The sequence below is a fragment of the Pseudomyrmex gracilis genome, unplaced genomic scaffold (genome assembly GCF_002006095.1).
Source record: "Pseudomyrmex gracilis isolate BER0280 unplaced genomic scaffold, ASM200609v1 scaffold_112, whole genome shotgun sequence".
Taxonomy (NCBI): domain Eukaryota; kingdom Metazoa; phylum Arthropoda; class Insecta; order Hymenoptera; family Formicidae; genus Pseudomyrmex; species Pseudomyrmex gracilis.
Genome location: NW_018020696.1, coordinates 374,274 through 387,687, shown reverse-complemented (window position 1 = coordinate 387,687; position 13,414 = coordinate 374,274). Strand labels below are relative to the sequence as shown.

The window sequence follows — 13,414 nt, the reverse complement described above, 5'->3', positions numbered from 1 at the left end:
ATTCTCAAGAGACAGTTTTTAGACAAACAATTCGACTCGTTAAGTGAAAAAAAAGACATCTTTTTTTTTTTTTTATCCGGGCCACTCTCGTTTTTTGCGAATTTACGATGTCCGCGGGCATCAGGAAATCGTTGCGCCGTGAATTATTATTTAAGCGCGACGGTGAAAGTCGGTGACAAGCCGACGAGTGAGGTGAGAATTCGTCGATGGGACAATCGCAATGATATTTTATTTTTCGGTATGTCATCGCGAAGGCTTTAACACGCGTGCCACATTCACGCTCGTATTTTTCGCGCATCGAATGATTGATCCGGAGATACGGAACAGGCCAGAGAGATACGCGCCGTAATATCTCGCGGAACGATCGTCTCAATCAATGACGAATCGTTCTGATCTTCTTCTCCGGGAGAGAGATCGGTCGATTCGCTCCGATGATTGTCATTACATTCTTACGCGCTGATCGTGCGAATTGCGGAACTCGCGGATCCGTTTCGATAATAGCGCGATCGACCGCGCGAAAAAAAACGTCAAGTGAGAACGCGACGATTAACATTTTTCACGGCGCGATGTGTTTAGAAAAAAAAAAAAAAAAACAATCATCAGCAAGCAAGTATCTGATCTGATGAAAATGAAATTGTGTGTACGAGTTACATATATGTGTACGCATGATTCATGAAATTGCAACTTTGGTATCGGTAACGACGACGTTTGAGTAAAAAGATCGGCATCTACGCGCGCACGACGATGAGAATGCTGAGAAAGATCGTAACAGCGATATGGTGGAGTATAAAGCCTGTGATTTGCGCGTTCTAATGTTTATGTGTGTCGAAAATGTATGGAGATTTTATTCTAGATGAAAACGAGAGTACGAAGGCGAGATATACGTCATACGCGCGCGTATTATACGTTCAACGCGTTTATTAACGCCTTTCTCCTCTTTGACACCTCTGACACCGAGACATCGGATTGTATCCTGTTACACCAACTATCTCTTTACGTAAATGATCTGACCACATCAGATTTCCAATAAAAACGTTCGCGAGAGCGAGAGCGATAAGATGAATCATTAAACACACGCAGAATCGGATTTCGGACGACGATATCGAGTAACGAGTTTCATTTTGTCTTCTTTAATTAAAAAAATTAAAAAAAAAAAAAAAAAAACGTGACACAAACTTGCCGTCGTTTCTTTCTGACATGTTTATTCTCAAATGTTACCAACTATCCGAAAAAAAACCAGATCGTTCTTCTGTGCGCATCGAGCAAGTTTGCACGCGCGTAGATTAACGAGACTCATTAGCAGATGCCAATTGTATACATTAGAAAGAAAGATCGATACAGAGAACGCGTTCAATTAAGATCGAAAGTGTTCGGTCGACGAGAGTCCCGGCCGCGTAGAGAGCGAGTTCTCGACGTAAAAATGTCGCGGGCAGGGAATGCGTGCAAGAACTGGGTCGAAATCGAGGAGTACGTACCGATCGCGCGAGATCATCAATGATGCTCCTTTTATATTTGTCTAGATGTGTTGCCTAGCGCCCGCGCCGCTATAGAGTCAACCAGGTGTAACTTTCTCCGTGAACTTCGAAAGTCCGCCGACGTAAAGCGTATATCTATAGCGTATTATCGCGACTCCGACGGTGAACGCGGCGGCTTTGCGAGCAAATTATGGTTTTCTCATCGCCGGAAATCATCAGATTTCTTCTTCTAGTTTCTAAACAGCCGGTGACAATTATTACTCCGATTTGTGTAATTAAGTTATCTTTACGTACAGTCACTTTAAACAGCGCGTATTATGTGTAATAACTGAACGACAAATCCCAACACGCGCAATTTTTTTTATTTATTTTTTTTTAAATTTTATTATAACATTAGAACAACGTTAAATATATGGATACATCACACATCTGTCAATTAAACGGATGTTTGAAAAAAACATTTTATTTGTTATTATTTTTAACATCGTTAATAATTAAGTTAATCAACAAAAAAGCTAAATAAAGATTTCTAATATTTTACACTTTATTCTTTTTATAAAAAAAAAAACTACGCAGAATAATTTTGTAATTCGAGATAAGAAATCTGAAGTCCATTATTTTGATCAGATTTGGTTGTTCTAGTATTAGTAGAAACACTTTTCTCTCTTCTTAGAAAAATTAAATTTGAAATATTCTTTGACTAAAATGTAAAAGAAAAGTAATTATTTTGCCGCGCGGTGCTTTAGATATTTCTTTTTCTCTTTCTCTCTCGTAAATTGTAAATTGCGACATTGGTGCACTTAACATTGGAACGTTTTTCAAACCCACGTAACTTTGTATACATTAGCGCGAAAATATACTGAAACCGCAAAAAAAATGGGACTATTGCGTATATATCCGTTGCGCAACGCCGAGGAAGTCCAAGATGTCGAGATGCAATTAGGCGGTAGCGTTGCATAGTCTTTTGCGTACGCGAGACATGCGCCCGCGTAACTATAATTGTGACGTGAATAAATACTGACGCGGAATGCGATGGCTATCAACCAAAAGGAAAGGAATGTTACAACGTCGTAGAAAAGCCGTGAATGAAGAGACAGTCGATGACAGTCACGTCACTAACTTTGACGCATTGACAATTATAGAAAACAATTCAAACGGCAATTTTCTCGAATATGCCACAAAATAGGGAGAACTGCTGATTAAATGCGGTTTGCGTACACACGAAATCTCTGATCGACGTGTATTTGACTAATCAGATATTACATATTAGAGAAAATTAATAGATGAGGTAATCTACGTGTTACTATAGCAGCGATTATCAGTTCGCGGTTCCCGTCATATGCGTCAGGGATTTTAATCATGTGGGTGATAAGTGTCGTGTCAATGCAGATAGAAAACAATAATGAGATTTTATAATTGTTTTAAATGTCAAAGAGAGATAATTCTTTCGCAAACTTAATTTTTTTGCATCGTGAAAGTTACTTTCATCGAGTTTTTGAACTTCAAATCTTTTTATTTATATTGAAAGTATTTGAGAAATTTGCATATGTACAATAAGATAAATATCTATTTTCGTGTTGCAGAAATTACAAAGCGGTTTTATAAATAGCTAACTGCTGCTGTGTATATATAATACACAAGTATGACGTTAATTAGAGCGCTGTTAATCAAGAAGTCTGCGCGTAATCTTTCCCACAAAAGAAAAATATATCGTGCAATCGTAAATGAATTCTTACTCATATTTGCTCTAATAATTTATGAACCTGTTTGCGGAAAATTACAAATGATGTATTACACACACAAACATACGCACAAAACTTGTAGAAACTTTTATAAAATGGTACACCAATGCTAAACGTAACTTTCAACGATTGAAATTAACATTGAATTGCGATATAGTTTAGATTTGAACATTATACTTAAATATACATATCTTTTGTTTTTGACTAATTACAGTTTATATTCTTTGCTGTTTTAATAGAACTAACATAGGAAAAATAACAGTTTTTGAACTATTAATAATAAAAGTATATAAAAAATTATGCAAAGAAATCAAGGTAGAATTTTTTTTTTGCTTGTACGTTATTGGTTACATTAACTTCCTTTCGCGACAGATCGGCGACCGACTTGGAGAACATGCACGACGACGCGCGGCCGCGTATGTACGTTGGCGCGAGTATATACGCAAGTATACATCTCTATGCGCGAAAGGGACTTTACTTTCTCAAGCACGCGACCGCCGTCACTCCACCAAGCAGCTCCTCTTACTTTCTCTCCCGCACGTTTTAAAAGTAGGTCCCAAATAGAATTAAGCGATCTTTGAAGAGCCTTCGTGTGTTGCGCTGCCACTGTGTGTTGTGTTCGCTGACCGCAAGCGCGGTTAATTCGTATCAATGAAAATAATCGTGCGTAGGCGTGTGTAGACGATTTCGAAAAGTAATTTTCGAGAGAGAAAGTTTCATATAATGATAAGAAAACCGCGTGTATTGAAATATGTTCTTTTTTTTTTACCAGGAAATTGTACAATCTAAAAAATGAAATCAGTACGCGGTTTGTTTAATATGTTTCACACAAAATAATTGCACAATTCAATTTTTTTTATGTGTCGCATATGTGTTTGTTACATCGATGAATAAAGAAAGTTCGCATTATCAGTGAACGAGAGACTCTGGTGTGCGACCCACAACAAGAGTTTCGTAATTACCACATTATTTTCCAGGCTGTTTTTGCACTTAATACAAAATTGTTTATTTTCGTAAACATTACGAAAAGGTCTTCGCCAAGGTCTTCGCGTGAAATTCAACGCGGAAAACTGATTAGATCTTGATTAGAATAAGAAAAACTTGCTCGCAAAAATTGAAAAAGTTCTACAAAAGTCCGTCGAACGAATATAATTTCTAAGAAAGATAATGTATATAATAAATCAAACACAATGCGGAGAATGTGTATTTTCGATGCATGTTGCTAGTTACACGCAGTATCGGCTTTCTAATCGATAAGCGCGCGAATCTCAGAGGGATAACTCTGGCGTGCGCTCCACTTTATACGTCTTCACGCCATTCTGGAATGGTCAATTACCCTTTGAAAATGTATCACACGACCACGTATTCATAAAAATGCAATCTTCGTATATTCATCCCGTTGCTTGCGGCGCGTATCGCGTTCCTGGATTTTTTTCAGGAACTGTTATATCAGAGAGAATTATCTCTTTCTTCTTCGTTTTAATTCTCATTCTTCTTTTGTGCAAATATGGGATCTGCTCATCCCGTTTCACCATTATCGTTTGCGCGATCCACGTCGCAATTTTTATTGTTGAATTCGCAAACAAAAAAAGTTTACTTACTTTTGATTACGTTCACGTGCGCCACGCGATGTGAGAATTTCGGAATGCGCAATTTCAGAACTGTTTTCGCGCACATCGCTCTTTACATCCGACTTGCCCTCGCTTTCATTAAGCGAAAGTGAATGAGACAACGACGTTTCTAATCGATTGATTCCAAGTCGGAAACTGTTTACGCGTTCGTAATCGCGATGCTATATCCCTCGAATACAGATTCTTGAACAACAGATTATAAGTTCACAATAAAATCTGTTATAAAACACAATAGAAAAATCAAACAAAAGTTGAATGCGAAATGATATTGTAGAATATAAAAAAAAGATGTAAAAACAGATATATAATGTATAATTAAGAGTTGATGATAAAAAAAAAATTTATATATATATATATTTTAAAGATAAATATATATTTTATTGTAATATATATAATTAATCTTTTAAAATACATAAAAATACATAAAATTTAATGTTTTAAATATAAGCAGTTGTTGTATTTGTTTTTATTAGAATAAAATTTTTATCTATATTATTTCTTACACACTTTTCTCTGTCTTCTTTCTCTCTCTCTCTCTCTCTCTCTCTCTCTCTCTCTATTTTATATTTCATAAAGTTTTTTTAATCAGGATATATTTATTATATCTATAAAAAGTTATTTTAATCAGGGAATATTATATTACATCTATAAAACTCAGAAGATATTATATTACATCTATAAAAAGTTTTTATATTATATCTATAAAAAAAGTTGTTTTATTATATGCAATTCTGCAATCTAGATATTTTGATTACAAAGATCTAGTCTTATAATACAGATTAGTATAATGTAATAAATAATGTATAATAATCGTTAAACTTATAATCATTGACAGTTGGTCAACGATACAACGACGAGTGTTTAACAGTATCTCATCGACGTTGAGAGAGATGGCGCAACTGAACAAGAAGCAAAAATAAAAAAAATATTGTTAAACATCATGAATTATCATTTTATAATATCAACTGTATCGAACACTGCTCAGCTAACTAAACTACTAAGTTTGAATAACTATGACGTCACACATCACATGTCACATGTCAATGGAAATGGAGGATTTCCTAATAGAATTGGCAACACTGATCGCAGCTGATCTCGTGCGCCGACACACGACGACGATGCGACGAGCGTAGTTAGCGTGACTGTTGCTTTCGATTTGTTGCTTACTCGAACGTGATCGGCAATTTAACAAAATGAGCGTATTAAGCCGACTGTCGCGATTCGCTCGTCTGCGCGCTCTCTATTGTGAAAATGTAAGTCACGATAAAAAATAAACGTCACAAAGTTTTTTGTTTGTTAATCCATTTTTGTTCCTCATCTTTCTGTTAATCTAACCTAACCTAAAATTGTGACCCAAGAAAATATAGAAAATTGAGAATAGAACCAAACAACAAAAACACGTTAAAAATTTTATAAAACTTATGAAAAAGTGTACTGAAGAGTTCAGCAAAAGACTAAAAACCACGTTAAACTTGAACGCCATAAAAATTTAAATATCCTCTCTTTTACACGTTTATATGTATATATTTATAAGTAGAGAGATAATTTTGCAGTAAACGCCATATAATAACTTTATAATAAAACCCAAACTTGATTAATTACTGATTTAATTTCTATAGTCTTCTTGTAAATAGAGAAAGTCTCAAATCATTATGATAGTAGTAACCATAAACGTGCTCTAGTACTTTTTTCGATCTGATATCAATCTTTTTAACACGAGCAAGTAGAACAAAAATCGTATTATCTTTTCTACTTAAAATTAAATTTCATATATATTTTTTAGCTTATTTAGTATCAAACCGGTAAAGAGTTTCTCGATCAATGTGAGTGCATGTCATGCACTGGATGTACGTGCGCGAAATATATTTTTAAACATGTACATTATTACACAATAATTCGAACCGAAAATTCATAAATTCGAAAATTCATATCGAATGCTTCATATTGAATGCATGTTGGATGCTTTATATTGTTTTGTATTACATATGTATAAATTTATCTTTTCCGTTTATGAAATCTAAAAAATTGCGAAACAGAAATCTCGAATCCAGATCTTGCGCATTTGTACAAACGTCTGCCGAGGTGTCTTTCGCAATAGTTTTTAAATTTCATAAAAGTGAAATGAGATGGGTAATTCATAATGTGATGCAAAACCAGCATTCAGTATGAATTTTTCGAATTATTATATGTAATAATTTATACGTTTAAAAATATATTTCGTGCATCTGGCACATGGCTGACATTAACCGAAAACTGCAAATTTAATTTTTAAATATTTTACTATTTATTAATAATAATATGTAAAGTAATATGTTATTAAATTATTAATTATTAATAATAATATGTAATGTAACATGTATTATAGTATGTAAAGTATGTAAATTCATGTATATATCGTTCTTTTCTCTTATTAACAAAAATAAAATGATAAATAAAATATTCGGGTCTCTTATAGATTGGTAATATTTTGTCATTCCAGGTGTCTAGTTTTTGCACGAAAACTAACGAACCGCCAATACCTGAAAATCCGCTAAGGGAGGTCTTCGGTGCCTCTTCTCAGCCCAAGAACGGGGTAATATACGACAGGAAGCCGTTTAGAATACATCTCAAAGCCGGCAAGAAGTACGCGTGGTGTCTTTGTGGTCAAAGCAAAAGTCAACCATTGTGCGATGGTACGCACAAGGAGGTTCATTTTAAAATTACCTTGAAACCTGTACATTTTATTGTTCCCGAGACGAAAGAGTATTGGCTGTGCAACTGCAAGCAAACATCAAACAGACCTTTCTGCGACGGCACTCATAAAAGAGAAGACATACAGGAAGCAAAAAAATATAATTAGATATGAAATCTTCGAGATTGTATTATCTTGAGAACAAACTGAGAGAGAGAGAGACTAATGCGATGGTAAACAAAATGTCTCTTATAAGACGTACGCGGCAATGTACATATGATACGTACATATATTATGCGAATCTTGTTATTGTTACGCACAAACAGTGCGGTGTGTATCACGTTCAATATTTTAATAAAACATTTTTCCCGTGTAAAAATCATGTGTTGCTCCTTTACCTTCTTTTTTAAAAAGTTATTAAAAATATAAAGAGTCCCATAAAAAAGGTAGCTGAAGGCACTTTAAAACCAGAATAGGAAAAAAATATAAAGAAAAATTAGAATCTATGAAAAGTGAACACATAAAAGGCATAATAAATATATATTACTAAATAAGATAACAAAAGCCGTCGATTCAACGGGTGGTGGTGGCTGTAGTATGTTCTCTCAAAATTTGAATAATTCATATTTAAATGGTGAATTAATGGTTTCGATCATTTATTTTGATCTTCATCAGTTGTAGCGCAGTACTGTACGTCAAAATAACGCAAATAATAGTATCTTTTTTTAATATTTCAGTCACTTAAATGTGAATTATTCAAATTTGGAAAAAATACTACAGCTGAATTGCTTTTTGGTCTTATTTAGTTATCTTTTTTATTCTGTTGAGCCGTTTTTTACATAAGTGTTCTATTCACGCTGAAATGAAAAATATTTCGGGAAATAAAATATCCAGTCACGCACGATCGTATTCCACATTATGTCAGATGTTTGTCGGATTTTTTTTGTTTCCTCACAATTATCGTGTCAAATTGTTTGATATTTCCGGAAGGTCGGAAATCCGTAACATTCAATTTTATCGTCACCGAAGTGTGATACGGAGTAGTGTTGAATTGTAGCGCGCACAGTGCTGCACGTCAAACTAACGTACAATCGTATGTTTTTTAAATATTTCAAATTAAATTCTTTACAAAAAAAAATGCCAAGCACCGACATACTGTTGTTCTCACTAATTGCGTGTGCGGTATGTTCAATTGCCTGCGATCGCTGCTGTGAAATTAATTACCGCGAATTGCCGCGTTACGATCTAATAAAGATCAATTCTCGCTCGAATCAACCGATCATATCGCGACGGGCGGTTTCCAGTTTGAGCGAGTGCGAGAAATTCGCCGCGTCGAAGAAGGCCCTCGCCTTTAATTTTGTTTCCGCGAGGAACCGTGCCGGTACGCGAATTAATGCGAACAATTAAATGTAATTGCGACGTACAATTATGATAATTTTACGACACCGCACTCTCGTAATTACGGCGGTAATGTGCGAGCGCGCTTTGGCGCGCCGCAATTAGCGCGTTCAATTAAATGCAATTTAATTCAATATCAACGTACGTAAGCGTTTTGTGATAATTTCTCCGTTTCTTTACATTTATTTCTTTATCAACACACACAGGAGATCGAGAGAATGCTTGTCAAGCTCTTCAATGTCCCGAGGATCACAACATGACCACTCTTGTGCCCGCGGCAAATTACAGATATTACAGCATGTACCCCGTTTTCGTTCCTCCAGGTAATTATAATCACAATTATTCGCATACATATCTCGTGCGCATTTCTACAAAGATTGAAGTTTCGCGCGTTGAGAAATAAAGCAATTATGACTTACACGTACACATATGTATATGCACGAGTAGTTTGTGTTTGCGAATTAAATAAATTTCGGAGAACGCACGTTGTAATTTCATCAATTTCGGAGAATTAATTTTAACAGCAAACACCACAACGGAGTGTATTCCGAAGGCTGGAGTGTTCGTGCTCTCGTCCGAGAGATTAAATTACACGCAAGCACGAGATTTCTGTCGAGATCAGAACGCGTCTCTCGCGCACGTGATAAGCGAAGAGCGCACGGAAGGTTTGGGCAAGTTCGTGTCGCGCGATCTTCCCAGTTTCGTGGGTCTCAGCAATAACGACAAGGAACGAATCTGGAAGAACGAATTCGGTATTCGCGAAAATTTGTTTTCAAAAATCTTTCTCTCTTTTGACAATTTAGAAACACTGTGCGCTTTGTCAAAGGTGAGCCCCTGTCCTGCTTCGATTATCGAGCGTGGGGTGCGGGAGAACCGTCGCATTCCAAGGGCTGCGTCGGTCTTGCGAATCCATCGTCATCCGCCGCAAGTGACAACCTGCCGTTTTGGAGAACCGTGCCCTGTTACACATCACTGCCGTTTATCTGCGAAATTTCGCCATTGTCTCGACGTTCGTCATCGCGACGACGTCACAGAAATCGTCATAGCGCGTACAACGTACTGTGATAGAACTGCGTCACAACCACGCAACATACTCATCCTATGTTACTTGCGTCATTGTTATTTATGACGTAAAATAAACTTAATGACGTAGTAAAATTTCGTACGCACGCTAACAAATGTTCTCGCTTCGCGTTCACGTGGAATGATAAGGTCGAAATAAATTAAAAGAAGACATTAAATATGTACAGAGCGATTTAATGAAGGGAGATAATACAGGATTTTCTCTCTCCCGCATAGTGTGCGCACGCAGAGGAAGAGAGAGAGAGAGAGAGAGAAAGAAAAAAAAGAAGAGAAAGAGATTTACTCACAAATGGCTTTATGTACAGATATGAATTGTTAAATCCGAATATATACCGGGTGGACACAGTTGTGTGATAAAAGAGGGGGGAAGGGGAAAAATATATGACTCTCACTCGGTCGTTGCTTATACACGTATATGTACATATATAGTAGGTCTAATAACATTAAAAATCGTATGCGGTTCGCTCGAGTCGTTTTAACTCCAATTTCCTTACATTCTAGAGCATGCTTTCTACAGCGATATCACTTAACAACTATGTAGCTAACAGCCGCTGTTGTTGTGCCGCGACGGCGCATATGTTGTATATTTTTCGTTCGAAGCTTCTCAATAGGACGCTTATCGAAAAGGCAGCCCGCTCCGCATGGTGTAACATACATAAAAAATTGTTCCTCGGGCTTCCGATAAGATTTTCGATGTCGAAGAGCAGCAACAATAGAACGTAAGTATAATTAATTAGTCGTAATTAATTAGTCTTCGTACATTTTTCTTCGCGCGAGCGACACTCGTCGCGTCGCTTTAGCGCCGATAGAGTTTGATCGAAAGCGTACAAGGAATGGGTCGGTATCGCGATTACAATACATTGTCGATTACAATTGTTAATTCACTGTTTGCGTTAGTATAATATGCCTGGGACGCGATTACTTTTTTTTTTTTTTAGAATGAAGATTTCAGTTACACAACTATGTGTAAAATCTCTCGCTCAATATTTTCTCACTCAAACACGCATAATTAATACTCAACGTTGTTGTGTGTTTGTTTGTTTATGTGTATATACAGAGAGATTAACGTTTACACAACTATGTAGAGATGAAAAATTCAGATTTTTCAAACGAATTCTGGAATAAGTTTAATGGCATACGTGGAAACCGCGTTACAAAATTTAAAAAAAGTTCGTTTAAGTACAGGCCGTAACTTAATAAATGCGTTCTATAGTTTTTTTTTCTTTTTTTTTCTTTTTCAAATCGGTGTTCGAGCGATTATATATGTGTTTGTAATATTAATTGAATCGCAAGAGTTTGTTATGAGGGAAGACGATGATGTACACTTGCAAGAGTGGCGTGAAACGACGATCAATCGAATTGACTTTAACGAATACAATTATGCTCGTTGTAAAAACATCTTTCAAAAACACAAAATGCAACGGAACAGTTCAATTGAGAGCTTCTACAGCAAATCTCGACGCTACATGGTTTTGCTTGAGTAGAATATGTACAATTAGTCGAAAAAAGAGATTTGTTTTGTTTCGTTTTCTTTTTTTTTTTTTTGTTTTTTTTGTTTGTTTGTTTTTTTTAACTAACTGTAATGACACTACTAGTTACAAAAACAGCAAAACTTGTTTCAACGTTGCTTAACAGCTATTATTGTCACACATATCTCTGCGAGAGTGTGCATGATTGTGTCATTTCGCAAACCGAAATCTGTACACGAGATGAGTAAACATATAGTCATCACGCAAAGTGTTACATTCAAATGACTCGATCAGTGTGTTAAATATAAAAGTACAAAATATGTGACTTGTGTCATCATCATATATGACGCATGAACGTGAACGTTCCGTTATGGTCTCGTTTAGCTTAATTTCTGTTTGTTTGTTTGTTTGTTTGTTTTTTTTATTAGTATGGTCAGAGTTAAAGCCAATTTAAAAAGTTGCCTCTCTCTTTTTGAGTTTGTATTAAAAACAAGTATATAAAATTTACACCACAACCAAAAAGTCGAGTTTGTGTATATAGAATTACAATAAAAGAGATGTCACAAAGTTATATATTTGAGATATTCTACTTTATAAAAAATACAAAAAGTTGTAATACCTACGTCGTTAAAAGCCACTGCATTTGTTTTCGTTTAATTATTATGATTAGAGCATTGTGTGTGTGTGTGTGTGTGTATGAGCGAAGATACATCTTGCGATACAAAGTTTTCGAAATATACAGCACATACGTGCGCATTATTAAATACACGTATTATCAAACTATAATATATAAATGCTGTGTGTGTAGACTACAATAAAAATAAGTTAAAATAATACTTTATTTCGTTTAAAAAAATGAACATAAAATCTGTAATATATATAAATAATTCAATTAGATGTGTATGTATATAGCCTTATGGAAATCAAACCAACTTACGCAAAAAATCGCACGTTTACAAATTTCTTTTTGATGTTCGGGGACGGATTGTACGCGAAATAAAGATTTATACAGTCGAAGTGGTATTTCTTTTTTTACACAAAAATGCGCGATAACAACAATTATAGTTGTTATTTTTGTGAAATTTGAGAAATGAAAATACATTTTATTTTGTAACGTAAGTATATAAACGTTCTTCTTGCAATAGTGTTTTTTATTGTTTTTCTTTATCACGGCTGTAGACCTCAACACATCGAGTAATTCTACGAGACATTATAAGTGAATGAGTCGCCCGAAAAAATATATATATATATATATTTTTTATATGCACAAGTAGTATACTGATGAACACACTATTTTAACAAATATATACATTGAATCAAGTGGTCAGACTATATAATAAATATACTGCTTTCGTAAGCCTGTTGGATTTTGTAACAGTAGTTCTTAAAAAAAAAAAAAAAAATTGAGATGAAGAAGAGCGAGAATAAAAATCATTTAACTATACACGCGCATATAATATTCAGTTTATGAATATTTGCATAAAAATAAAATATATATATTTATATATATATTTATATATATGCTTTACGCGTCAATCTGAATCAGAGGAAACTTTCAATCCGCTATTGTCAGCTAAAACATTAAATACATTTCGTAGAATACTGTTATAAAAAATTAAATAGCGTCTCGTTTTTTCTCTCTCATCTCATTATCTATAAAATCTTCGTTATCATACGTACTTTTTTAAAATTTCATCTTTTTTTCTCATATGTATAAAAAAATAAAAACTTTTCTTTTCATATTCAACACGATTTCGCAATTACATCGAATAAAGCTGCTAATCTGTTCGTTCAAAGCGGTTTACAGTTCATCTACTAGTCAAAGTTTTATCGTCCTGTTTCACGATACTTTCACAATTAGGACAGAACAGAAGTTTCGTCTTATCAATTTTCTTTCGCTGCCTCATTATTTATTACAGTGTATTACAACCATGTGAAGCTACGA

At 34.9% G+C, this 13,414-nt stretch overlaps 2 protein-coding genes across 2 annotated transcripts; both read left to right on the top strand.

Moving 5' to 3' along the window:
- Positions 1-5,948: 5,948 nt before the first annotated feature.
- LOC109856257 (CDGSH iron-sulfur domain-containing protein 3, mitochondrial) lies at positions 5,949-7,886 on the top strand. Its single transcript, XM_020431312.1, has 2 exons — positions 5,949-6,101; positions 7,328-7,886. Exons 1-2 carry the CDS (start codon positions 6,042-6,044, stop codon positions 7,685-7,687), a joined length of 420 nt encoding a protein of 139 aa, XP_020286901.1. The 5' UTR covers positions 5,949-6,041; the 3' UTR covers positions 7,688-7,886.
- A 1,287-nt stretch (positions 7,887-9,173) lies between these two features.
- LOC109856265 (C-type lectin domain family 4 member E) lies at positions 9,174-9,982 on the top strand. The gene is made up of 3 exons (XM_020431330.1): positions 9,174-9,240; positions 9,442-9,669; positions 9,744-9,982. Exons 1-3 carry the CDS (start codon positions 9,174-9,176, stop codon positions 9,980-9,982), a joined length of 534 nt encoding a protein of 177 aa, XP_020286919.1.
- Positions 9,983-13,414: the final 3,432 nt, after the last annotated feature.

Excerpts from the sequence above, each read along its gene's own strand:
- LOC109856257 (XM_020431312.1), top strand. The coding sequence starts at position 6,042 with ATGAGCGTATTAAGCCGACTGTCGCGATTCGCTCGTCTGCGCGCTCTC. Across the intron at positions 6,102-7,327 it reads GCGCTCTCTATTGTGAAAAT|GTGTCTAGTTTTTGCACGAA; the intron begins GTAAGTCACGAT and ends TTGTCATTCCAG.
- LOC109856265 (XM_020431330.1), top strand. The coding sequence starts at position 9,174 with ATGACCACTCTTGTGCCCGCGGCAAATTACAGATATTACAGCATGTAC. Across the intron at positions 9,241-9,441 it reads CCCCGTTTTCGTTCCTCCAG|CAAACACCACAACGGAGTGT; the intron begins GTAATTATAATC and ends TAATTTTAACAG. Across the intron at positions 9,670-9,743 it reads AATCTGGAAGAACGAATTCG|GTGAGCCCCTGTCCTGCTTC; the intron begins GTATTCGCGAAA and ends GCTTTGTCAAAG.